The 12,585-nt window shown below is 43.2% G+C and overlaps 1 protein-coding gene and 1 long non-coding RNA gene across 2 annotated transcripts in view; both read right to left on the reverse strand.

Moving 5' to 3' along the window:
* WDR36 (WD repeat domain 36) overlaps positions 1 to 5,701 on the reverse strand; it is a 35,965-nt gene extending 30,264 nt beyond the window's left edge. The window contains exons 1-5 of the mRNA XM_083464465.1: positions 5,411 to 5,701; positions 2,557 to 2,584; positions 1,925 to 2,025; positions 1,239 to 1,356; positions 1,004 to 1,136 (exon numbers count right to left, since the gene is read on the reverse strand). Coding sequence (XP_083320591.1) covers positions 1,004 to 1,136; positions 1,239 to 1,356; positions 1,925 to 2,025; positions 2,557 to 2,584; positions 5,411 to 5,575 — 545 coding nt within the window. The 5' untranslated portion in view covers positions 5,576 to 5,701. The remainder of the gene's footprint in view (positions 1 to 1,003; positions 1,137 to 1,238; positions 1,357 to 1,924; positions 2,026 to 2,556; positions 2,585 to 5,410) is intronic.
* Positions 5,702 to 8,008: 2,307 nt separating this feature from the next.
* Positions 8,009 to 12,273, reverse strand: LOC310688331. The gene is made up of 2 exons (XR_014516855.1): positions 11,966 to 12,273; positions 8,009 to 8,752 (listed from the first exon to the last, which is right to left on the reverse strand). It is a non-coding gene; the product is annotated as an uncharacterized lncRNA (long non-coding RNA).
* Between the last annotated feature and the right edge of the window lie 312 nt (positions 12,274 to 12,585).

Below are 12,585 nucleotides of genomic sequence, written 5' to 3' on the forward strand. Positions count from 1 at the left end.
ATTGTCTCTATGCAAAGACACCCCTAAGACAATACTCATCAATGTCACCAATAGGTGCATAGTGCAAATCTCATTTAAATAAAACTAAACAAGGAAAATAGTGCTTGTGACTTTGGCCCATATTTTTAGATCAAAACTACGTAACCCTTCTACTGTCTTAGAAACATAAATTCATGCTCACTTCAAATATTCTCAGTTATTTCCTATGTAATTTGAACAGGCTCATTGCTAAACAAGCCCTTCAGTACAGTGGTGCCTCGCAAGACGAAATTACCGTATTTTTCGCTCTATAAGACGCACCAGACCATAAGACGCACCTAGTTTTTGGAGGAGGAAAACAAGGAAAAAAATATTCTGAATCTCAGAAGCCAGAACAGCAAGAGGGATCGCTGTGCAGTGAAAGCAGCAATCCCTCTTGCTGTTCTGGCTTCTGGGATAGCTGCACAGCCTGCATTCGCTCCATAAGACGCACACACATTTCCCCTTACTTTTTAGGAGGGACAAAGTGAGTCTTATAGAGCAAAAAATATGGTAATCCATTCCGCCAGTCTCTTCGTCTTGCGATTTTTTCGTCTTGCAAAGCACAGCTCTTAGCGGCTTAGCGGCTATTAGCGGCTTTAAGAAAAAGGAAACAAACTCGCAAGAACTCGCAAGATGTTTCGTCTTGCGAAGCAAGCCCATAGGGAAATTCGTCTTGCGGAACGATTAAAAAAACAGAAAACTCTTTCGTCTTGCGCGTTTTTCGTCTTGCGAGGCATTCGTCTTGCGAGGTACCACTGTATAGCTTTAGTGTGAGAACCACTAGCATGTGATTGTTTCACTTATGGCCATATTTACAATTTAGTCTGTTAGAATCAAACAACATTGGAAAATTGTCCACCTCCAATCCATCAGCCCTCTGCCTTAATTCCACATTTTACGGGAGTAAATGACTGATAACCAGGCTAATATATTTGTAATTTGGGTCAGGAAGTTGGGTGGGGGAAGAGAGACATGTTCTTACTTGGATTTTACATTCCACAACTGTAGATTTCCTTGTTCACTACCAAGAAGAATTTTATTCAAATAGGTACTTGGGTGCATAATTGCAGAAACAGCAAACACTGTCTTATCAAAATTCATCTGCAAGTATTCTTCTGCAGGACAAAGAAGAGCATTAGCTGCCATATATGCTACAAATATGTTTTAAAAATTTATTTCTCTGAATAGTTATTACTTTAAAAAGGGTCAAATATTACCTTCTGACTGTACATCCCAAATAATGAGAATGTTACCACGATCAACAGATATCAAATGATCCCCAAATGGCAGTATAAGGTGAACATCTGCTCTGTGACCTTTGTAAGTGTGAACCACCTGCAATTCAAAGTATCTTAGTTATTTCCTTAGAGGTATGAAATCATATCTGGACATGAAGTGCCTTCAGCACTATTTAGCACAGGTATAGGAAGCCTGCGGCCCTCCAGATGTTATTACTTCAACTCTGATCAGTTCCAGCCATAGTGAGGGATGAAAAGAGAGGCACAGGTTCCCTGACATTGATTAGGTGGAAAGACAGAATACAAGCATAACATACAGCCCAAAACTGGATTCAAGAGTTATAATATGACCCATACAACATCCCAGCTGTACCAATTTCAGAATTAATATTTTAAACAATTCCAAATGTAAACCAGATATTGACTGTAACATCATACTAAGGTTTCAGAGCAACTCCAGCCCACCTTTGAGATATGCAGGGGCAAATCACCCATACATTAATAGTACAGCACCCATATCCTGAATACAAATGTATACTCAAAAGCAAGTTCTATAGAATTCTGTGAACTTCAACTACTCCCAGGTTTGTGGATACAGGTTTGCAGCCTAAATACTTTCAGGATCCGATACAAATTGGTATATCTTGCATAATAATTATACAAACCTCTTTGTTCCGAGCAAAAGCATGGAGAAGACTGCCACAAGATGCAAAGACCAACATTCTGTCGGCTGCCAAACAGGTAATGTCTTGCGGCAAAGCATTGCCTAAAAGATAAGGGAAACAAAAAGAGCAAGCTCTATCAATTTTAAAGTTCATACAGCAAAGAAGACACATTGTGATGTACTGATAATTTCCCTCAACGTTGCAGTATACTGAATATCAATTGCTACTAGAACTACACACACAAAGTGTTGACACATGCTTAGAACTAAAACACACAATTTACTGTGTGCTCCATCAGTAAGAATGACCAGAAGGCACATTCATTTGAATGCTCTAAGATAAACAGGACTTAAAACACAAAGTTTACTCGGACACAAGTTCCTCCAGTGCATGGTGGAAGGGCAACAAGTTTTAATTTATTGTTATTACTCCCAAGTAGAGTCAGTGAAGAGATTTTCTGGCTCAGATGTCCAATTAAACTTGGGTATAAAACACTCCATTTTGTAGTGGATTTTACAACTTTTAGCATGTTTTTTGTACGTAAACAGTATCCACCGCAACTTACAATTTGTAAAGAAAGATACAAAACTAAACCGCTTATTAAATGCACATACATAGAACAATATACTTACTAACAGCAACTAAGCCTAGTCTCTTCACCTGCAATAAAAGCATAATATTTTTTAGAAAAATAGTTCAGTATTACAATTATTAGACAAGCTATAAATGTTTCTGGAGAAAGAGACTAATGTGCATGGAAGATGGGCATAGTTATTCATGAAATAACTGCTGTAGTTAGAAAAGTTATAATAGTAATGGAACTGGCCTCTTGTTAAATCTGTGGAAAAACACCCCTTTAATGAAATTCAGCTGCACTCTTTCAGATTTACATGCACCATGATATGAAAACATTTTATGTTACACAACAGCTGCAGTCCCATTCATTTTGGAAAGGATGTGAAAATGAGGATTATATTGAATGATATAGAATAAATTATTTTGTATAGCTGCAAGTCAAATGTTATGCAAGAGCACAAGCCCCACTCCTTCCGTAAAGGATGTGAAAATGAGGATTATGTTGAGCAGCACAAAAAAAAAAAAATCCAAGTCACATTTCTCAGTAATATATTTATGTTCCCACTCCCACTCCTTCCTCTTCATTTAGAAATTACAGCCAATTTGGAAGTTCATCAAGTTGCTATGAATGAATTAATCTTTATTTGTGTCAGCCATCGGCCATAGCAATAAAAGAACAATGCAATATACAAAGAACAGAAATAAAAGTCAATTATATAAAACACACATTATGGTCCTGAATCAACAGTCAAAGAGTGGACCTTATTTTGATTGCCCCAGCTAAAAACCTTGCAACCTTTGCTGTCATCTGCTCATCTTGATCTGCCAAGAGAAAAGACACTGTGGCAGTGGTTGGACGACCCAGAATGAACAATATAAGAGGGGTGATAATCTCATTCCTCAAGTCTTTATAAAAAGTGCAAGTGCCACTGATTCAGTACTGCCATCTCCACAGGGACATAAGCGTTTTTCATGTGGAATTTGTTGGAATCGTTCCTCAAGAACCGCCGAGGGCTATATTTTGGAATTGCTAGGTTATGCAGATAGGGTGCCAGAAAGTCGAAATGGGAAGGTGTAAAATAGTCATACCATGGGCAAAAGTTCCTTACTGTGGCTAAGTTTGGGTGCATTTGGGAAACAGGGTGGAACAGAAAAAAATTGCCTTAAGAACTTTTGATTGAACAGCTTCCGTAGAACCAAGGTTAAGTGCCAGTCCAAATCTGAGCCCCATATAACAAATGTGCTAGGGGTTTAGCTTGGAACACTTCAAGGACTGTTTGCCACCTTTTGTGCGGAAAAAACGTGTCAGAATTTTGGAGCTCTTTCTTTTGTACATTTCTGGTTGCTAATGAAGAATGGCATGATGAAACAGCCTTTCACTGTGGTTTGTCCTTTGTATCGGATATTAAAGAGATATGCAGCACCCAAACACGGAGGTTCCATGTAGCCATAACCACTTTCACACTTTTCTCCTTTATGATTTTGTCTAACCTTCCATAAAGTTGTTTGCTGAATGACACCATGCTTTGAGTGAACTACTACAACAGGTAGAACAAAATCCTTTCATACCTGGAGCAGGCAAAATGCACTGGGTGTGCACCCCACTGAATCATGAAGCTCATTGGGTGACCTTAGGTCACACACAGCTGCTTAGTGTAGCGTACCTTACGGGGCTGTCATGAAGGTAAAACGGGGAGGGGGAAGAACCGTGAGAAGCCACCTTGAGCTTCTTAAGTGGAAAGGTAGGATGCAAATGTGTGTTGTTTTTTTAAAAAAGTTCCCCCTACAAATCTCCCTCGTTTGAGGCTTTGCTTGGAGGTTTCCAATTCTCTTATGAAGCTACCGAGGATAAGGACTGCCACATTTAGTGGCAGTGAACCCCATAAAGTAAATAGGCATTCGGTGACAAAGAAACTCATTTTTTAAGCTTCACGTATAGCTGAACTTAAAGGGACGCGGGTGGCGCTGTGGGTTAAACCACTGAGCCTACGGCTTGCCGATCAGAAGGTCGGTGGTTCGAATCCCCGCGACAGGGTGAACTCCCGTTGTTCGGTCCCAGCTCCTGCCAACCTAGCAGTTTGAAAGCACGTCAAAGAGCAAGTAGATAAATAGGTACCACTCCGGCAGGAAGGTAAACAGTGTTTCTGTGCGCTTCTCTGGTTCGCCAGAAGCAGCTTAGTCATGCTGGCCACATGAGCCGGAAGCTGTACGCCGGCTCCCTCAGCCAATAAAGCAAGATGAGCTCTGCAACCCCAGAGTCGGCCACGACTGGACCTAATGGTCAGGGGTCCCTTTACCTTTATAGCTGAACTCAGTTGTTTGACTCTAAACCAGTGTTTCCCAACCTTTGGGGGGGGCACGCCCCACCTAAGCATCTCTAAAACCCATTTCACTGGGTGACCAAGAAGCTCTCCTCATTTATTAAGCTTCCGTATGGCTGAACTCAGTTGTCTGGTTCTAAATCAGTGTTTCCCAACCTTTTGGGGGGGGGGCATGTCCTACCTAAGCATCTCTAAAACCCTGGTGCACAGATACACCCAGTGACATATAATTCCTATTGTTCAAAAAGCGAACTCCTATTCTCGTGAAGCCTAAAAGGCCACCATTATCTGTTAATAACTCATTCTCCAATTGCCACCCCCCGCCCTTAAATATCAAATTGCCCCCCCTCTGTGGGGCGTGTGCCCCACGTTGGGAACCACGGACAGTCTAAACACCTGCAACTCTTTCAGCCTCTCAGCGAATGGGTTTAAGGGAAGCATGTTCAATTTATGCCCCTGGACCCCGCCCCACTCTCCCCACACTTTCTGCTTTCTACACTTTCTCCCCACACTTTCTGCTTTCTGCACGCAGAAAGCAGAACGTAACACGAAAGATACCCCCCGTGTCCGGGGATGGGGTGGGACTCACGTTGTACGTGTGGAAGCTCTTCCCCACCGCCGTGACCAGGTAGAACTCCCGGTGGCGGCGGTGGAAGCGCACCACGTGCGCCAAGTGGTTGGAGTAGAGGCCGAGCGCGCGGAAGCCCGCGAACAGAGCGCTGCCCCCCTCGCGGTTGCTGCCCTCCGACGACATCGCTTTGCGGGGGGACGGGCGACCACCGGCACGCGACCGCCAACCGGACCACGTTCCCCGCTGCGCGTGCCGGACGCTCGGCGCGGAAAAAAAAAACCCCGCCGTCCTCCGCTGCTTCCGGCCCTTGTGTGCGTTTGCAAAAGTGGCTCGGCTTGGCATCACGCGCTGGGCACTTTAGTTCCCACCCCGAGGCGAACGGGGTCCCCTGCTTTCCTAGGCAGTGCTGGGCAAGGATGCAGGGCAGACACGTTCCGTTTGGGTCCCGATGGCTTTTCCAATAAAGGAAAAAAAGGGGGAGGAGCCATTTACGTATAAGTTAAAGAAGCTATAGCTTAGGGCCCCACTCTCTTAGGGACCCCCAAAACATTTAAAGGGGAAAAAACCTGGATGTACATTTCCAAAATATAAGATAAAAAAACAGAATAAAACCTACATGCAGCAGCAGTGTTTTGTTTTGTGTTGTGTAGGCTCCTATGATGTACCTATTTTGTTAGGCGCAAATGGCTTTAGATACCTATTATAGGTCCATAAATTACCATATAGCATATATTCAACTCAAAAAACCAGCGGCAATTTGTTGTTGACAAAGGACAGCTGGACATATAAAGGGCCCCATTACCTTCAGTAGCTTAGGGACTCATCAAATCTTAACCTGGCCCTGAAAATGACCATTCAGTCTTTCCAATGAGTTTTCTCTCTTTCATTAGAATAATGCAGCCTGTTGATTACTGAGTCAGTATGTACTTATGAGCATAGAATAGGTTTTATGCTGTTTTAAACTGCTGTGACTTTTCCCCTAAGAAAAGGGGGTTGTAATATTGTGTGGGAGCTTGCCATTGATTGATTGATTGATTGATTGATTGATTGAATGAATGAATTTATATACTGCCCTATACCGAGAGGTCTCAGGGCGGTTCATAGAAAAGATCATAGCAATTCCTTTTATTTGTTGTCAACCTCATACCCTCCGATGAAAATAGGGACATCCCAACATTTTCCCGATGAAAATAGGGACGTCCTAAGGATAAAGCGGGATATACTGGGATCAAATCAGAAACTGGGACGGCTTCTGTAAATCCAGGAGTGTACCTGGAAAACAGTGTAAATCCAGGAGTGTACCTGGATGATAAAATAAATTTTAAAAAATTCTTACCTGCACTGATGATAGTCATTGTTTGGATGGGGGTCTATCCATTTCCGCAGTCACACAATCAATCAAGCAGTAGCTGAACTGAGTTCCACACAGTCACAAAAACAAATTAACGGAAAAAGCCTCAAAAACAAAAACGCAAAATAAATAGCAAAGACAAAAGCGCCAAACTTAATCCATTCCGGAAGTCCATTTGACTTCTGAAATGTTCGAAAAGCAAGGCGCAGCTTCTGATTGGTCCAGGTGCCCCAGAAACGATAGCCGACAGCTGCATTGGACGTTTGGCTTCCGAAAAGCATTCGAAAACCAGAACACTTTCTTCCGGGTTTTCAGCGTTTGAGAACCAAGGCGTTTGAGAACCAAGGCGTTTGAGAACCAAGGTACCACTCTACTGGTTTAAAGCCCTATATGGCTCAGGACTGAATCTCCCCATATGAACCAATCTGCATCCTGTGCGCTTCACTAGAGGACTTTCTCCATGTGCCCCTCTTTAAAGGAGTTGTGGAGGGTGGCCATATTACAGCAGGGCTTTTCACCTGTGCTCACCCCATCTGTGGAACGATCGCTGTGGAAAGATGTGCCTGGCACCATCATTGTCAGTCTTTGATCTAGGAATCCTTTTCTTCACTAAGACTTTGGTAATTAAGTTACCTCCTACACTGATGTCCATCTTTTAATGGGGTGAGTAGGGCTTATCCTTTTGTTGGATGAACATTTTATTCATTTTGCATTGTTCGTTGTTTTACATTTTTTTAAAAAAAATTAAATGGCTTTTATTTATTGCATTTTATCTTGTTTTTTTATTTATTTGTTTTATTTATTGCATTTTATCTTGTTTTGAGACGTTGTATGAAGAAACTGACAAATGTAATAGTAATAACAACAACAACATGGTCAAAGAATAGTTGAGTTGGAAGGGATCCCAAGGGTCATCTAGTCCAATCCCCTGCAATGCAGGAATAACAGCTAACAATAATAGTAATAAGACAGATCATATGCACCGTCATCTAGCATGGAGAATACTACTACTAAACTCAGTGCTGGATTTAGGCATCTAAGCAGAAGCTCTATTCAAAGCACACTGTTTCATGCTGATGTCCACTGTTTGATCATAAAGACTAACCTGTAAATTTGTTTATTTGTTTTGCCTTCAATGGGAAGAAGCTGGTTTTAAAAAGGTAAATACAGGCAAAGTGGTTTGATTGACTCCATGGGTTTCCTTATTCCCTGACACAAATTGCACAAGATTGTTCACAACTCAGTGTACTGTACATTGCAAAACATTTCATCAAAGCATTTTTATTTATAAAAATATAGACCTCTGGCTCATACAGAAAACATATAAGCAGTGTACAGCAAATATAAAACCACAACATAAGGCAAATATAAAAGCAAGAATCAAAAACATAAGGAGCTGGACACTCACATAAAAGTTATCCCACTGAATTGGTTGTTGTAACAGTAAGTTATCCAAAGACATCTAAAAATGGGTAACAACAGTGCCTGGAAAATTTCTATTAGCAGGGCATTCCAGCTGTGGTAAATGCTCAATTTCTCATAGATATCATTTGGACCTCATTCACACATGGGTAAATTAACAGCATTGCTCCAGTAGATCTCAGTGATCAAGCTGTTGTTAAGGGCTTTGCACATTGATACAAGGACCTTGAACCTAGCCAGTAATTTATTGTTTGAAATATTACTATAAAATAAATTAACACCATCAAATATAAGCCTTGTAAAATGTATGCTGTCTATAAAAAAACCCCACAGTTTGAAATGTTCACAAATAATAAATTAACAGCATTAAAAAAATAAACCTTTATAATGCATAAAGTCTGAAAGCTTGCAGAGTTTAGTAGTGATTCATTCACTCAAGGCGATGTATTGACATTTCAAATCCTCATATAGCTGTTCCACATTTCCTCAAGTTCCTTGGATGTGTGAGTCCCACATTTCTCTCTTCTCTGCATGATACACTTTGGGGAGTTCTGAAATCTGACTTCAACATTCCGAGATCCATTGTTCTGTTGGGCAAAAAATCATATAGTATTAATTGCTCATTTTTAATGACAAATGTAGTTCTCGGAAAATCTCAGCCACTTTGGTTCACACTCAGTTCTTAGTGAGCAAGTAGAACTGGATCCAGGAAGTGCTAATTTCTTTTTGATTCAGTAATGATTGATGGTGTACTGGAATTACATGATTGCTCTATCAGGTTCTCTTTGAAACCTTAATTGATATTATCCCCCTGTCAGTTTATTGTTAATTGAATAAAACATTGAATAAGCAGCACATTCTTCTCTCCCTGGATATAAAATTATATATACAGTGGTACCTCAGGTTACATATGCTTCAGGTTACAGACTCCGCTAACCCAGAAATATTACCTCGGGTTAAGAACTTTGCTTCAGGATGAGAACAGAAATCGTGCAGCAGGGGTGCAGTGACAGCAGGAGGCCCCATTAGCTAAAGTGGCGCTTCAGGTTAAGAACAGTTTCAGGTTAAGAACGGACCTCCGGAACGAATTAAGTACATAACCAGAGGTACCACTGTATCAACTTTGTCACAGTTTCTATGTTACAAACTCTTTCGACTAATGGCTATTCAACTATGGTTTGTGCTATTCTTTCTGGTGGCTAATATACAGTACAGTATACAGAAAAAAAGGCATCTCAAGTCCTTTACACTTTAATGTACACTCACTGAACAAAGAAGAGGGGAAATGAAGTGAAGGAGGGTGCTGTCAAGTTTGTATATGTGTTTACGGCGCTCTTCTCGCTTTACTGGCCAAGGGAGCCAGCGTTTGTCCGCAGACAGCTTCCGGGTCATGTGGCCAGCATGACTAATCCGCTTCTGGCGAACCAGAGCAGTGCATGGAAATGCTATTTACCTTTCCGCTGGAGTGGTACCTTATTTATCTACTTGCACTTGACATGCTTTCGAACTGCTAGGTTGGCAGGAGCTGGGACTGAAGAACGGGAGCTCACCACGTCGCGGGGATTCGAACAGCCGACCTTCCGATCGACAAGCCCTAGACTCTGTGGTTTAGACCACAGTGCCACCCGCGTCCCTGTGGCACTTTAAAGACTACCAATTTTATTATGGCCTAAGTTTTCATAATCATTATTCATTAATTTATATCACAATGCCAAAATAGGCTTCTAGGCATTTAGAAGGCAACGTGCTCAGGTGTTCCTTGACTACACTCCATCAGATGCATAAAATGTTACCCTGGTTTGCAAACAGTAGTACTGTAGTTAGCAAGAAGGAATGTTCACCTGGCTTTCCATCGGTGAGCATCATTGCCAGTTACCAAGAGGGAGAGGCATCCAGGAGTTCAGCATGGTTTGGGCGCAGCAGTGAAGCCAATCCAATGTTCCCGCTGCCACACCCATGCTACATTGAGCTCCCTGCTTCCTCCTTCTCAGTAACCAGCTGTGACGCTCAACATCAGGAAGCCACTTGAGCAACACGATACCACTGACAGCTACTGGTTGCAGGTATAATACCTGATAGATAATGCTGGAGAGGAAGCATTGTTTGTGGAGCATGCTGGCACCAATGACATGGGGAAGGTTTGGGAAGTAAAATTTACATTACTAGAGAGAATGTCGTCAGCCAAGACTTTCAAGGTAGCTTTCTCTGGAATGCTACTGGATTTAGAAAGGTGCAGTAGTGTAGTCTCAATACACGGATGAAACAGTGGTGTTGAGTCTAGAGGGCACCGAGTCCAGCAATCTAGAAATTCAAAAAGGGGCAGACTTCTCCACTTAATTGTTGTGGGTGGTGATAATTTAGTACTGGGAGCATGCTATCATCCAGCTAACCAAAATGTTCAGGGGAGATTCTGAGAGGAAGAATGAAACCAAGGAAGCATTCAAAAGAGGAAAGGTAGGAATGGGTGATTTCACATAGTGTGTGGTAATCACCACAAAGAGGTAAAATGTCTACATATCCACAATGCTGTGCCCTAGAACTGACTAGCAAGCTGTAGGTGCTTTTGAACTGATTGGGAACAATGAACAGATTGCTATCAAACTCAGTTGTACATGTAAATGGACAATTGTCCCCAAAATCCAACATAGCCACTTTTGACTTTAAAAGGCGAAACTTCCGCCACAGGCCTGGGCAGGCCGTGTCGTCCTCTTATATACCTGCTGGGATTGACAAAGCTGCCTCTGATTGGTTATCATTTAACTCTCACGGGAAATAATTAGCATCACAAGTCATGTGCATGGAAGTTGCCAAACCAATTAACCAACTAGAAGGATTGCTGTTAATAGCACCAGTTTTCCTATATTGTAACTTGATACTGCTGAATATGGGCAGGCCTATTCACTATGATGTGAGTGAATAGGTGCCCGATCACCCACACAATTTCCCATGTGAAGGGGCCAGGCAGCCACAAATTTTGGTGCCGGCACCATGCAGGCTACATGGCACCCACGGATGCAGAGCCAAGCTGGCACTCCTGTGTGAGTGTATCATAAGCATACATACACTTGCATTTTTTAAAAGAGCAATCTAAGAATTAGCAGTTGATCAAAGCAGAAATTACAGAACACCAATCACACTCATAGCTGTCAACTTTCCCCCTTTTTTAAGGGAAATTCCCTTATTCCGAATAGGATTCCTCGCAAGAAAAGAGAAAAGTTGACAGCTATGCACACTAGATTAGAAAAAGTGGTCTGTCGCTGTTGCGTGATTGCCTCTGGAGGGCTTTAACGCTCCTCCACCGCAGTGTATTTGCCCAAGGCAAACGCCGGATCATGCATGAACCAACGTGGGTTAGCACATTTCTGTGGACTTTATTTCCACGATTGGCATCAGTTGCGCCTGGGCTCGGCCCTAACGCCCGCAAGCACAGCTCCAAGCATCTTTGAAAAGCGAGAGCTTCTTTTCCCCCCCTCCCTCACCACAAATATTCCCTTTTTCCCCCCTCCCTCACCACAAATATTCCCTTTCCATCTGGGATTAGGAAGCAGGACCCCTAGATCACACACCGTCCCACGCAAGCCTTGCGCCAGCCAAACTTAAGTTCCAGCCAAAGCCCGGTCCGCTGCCAAGTGCCGTCTAAGCAGGGGGAAACTGTGAAGAACCGCGCGCTAAGGAGCGCAAACTGCAGCCCTGCACACCTGCTTGCCCCAAGCGGAGTGTGTGTGTGTGTGTGTGTGCGCGCGCGCGTGTCTGTCTGTCTGTCTATCTATCTTTCTGTCTGTCCCGCCCCCTGTTCTTACCTCGGAGTAGCCTCCGCAGTTTCCCTCCAGGAGCGCAACAGTGCCTTTCCAGATAACTAGGTGCTGTTTCGAGACGCACGATTTCGTAAAGCTGTGGATGCAAGCGAGCATTGCGCCCCGCTCCTTCCAGCGGCAGGAAAGAAAGCAAAAGGGAGAAAATTTGGCACGTTAGTGACGCAACGCCTTGTCGGGAGAAGGGAACTGGCTCATAGCTGCCAGCCGGCACCGCCTCCCGTCCGCGCCCTGGGTGCAGATCCTGCCAACAACTGCAAAGAGAGGTCCTTTCCCGGCGCGCATTGGAAGAGAGGGCGTCGAGGGCGCGTCATTCTGCGGGTTCAGGAAGAGGTCGGCGGTTTCAGGGCAAGGAGGGGATGCTTAGGGAATGCGGAGAAATGTGGACCATTTCCCCCCGTTTCTGAAGCTCGTATTTATTGCTCAGGTATTATTTCTGTTCTTAGAGGACCATCGAGGTGCGAAGCTAATCTGGATACTTAAAGATGATGGCTGGATTTACCGAACTGGAATCACAAGGATGGAGCACGTGTTTTTCCTGCAGAGGATGCCAGGTGCAAGCCCGGGCATCGGGTGCAGCTGCCCGTCGTCAGTACGAGGACGATATT

The sequence above is a fragment of the Podarcis liolepis genome (genome assembly GCF_965112155.1).
Source record: "Podarcis liolepis genome assembly, chromosome: 11".
NCBI lineage: Eukaryota > Metazoa > Chordata > Lepidosauria > Squamata > Lacertidae > Podarcis > Podarcis liolepis.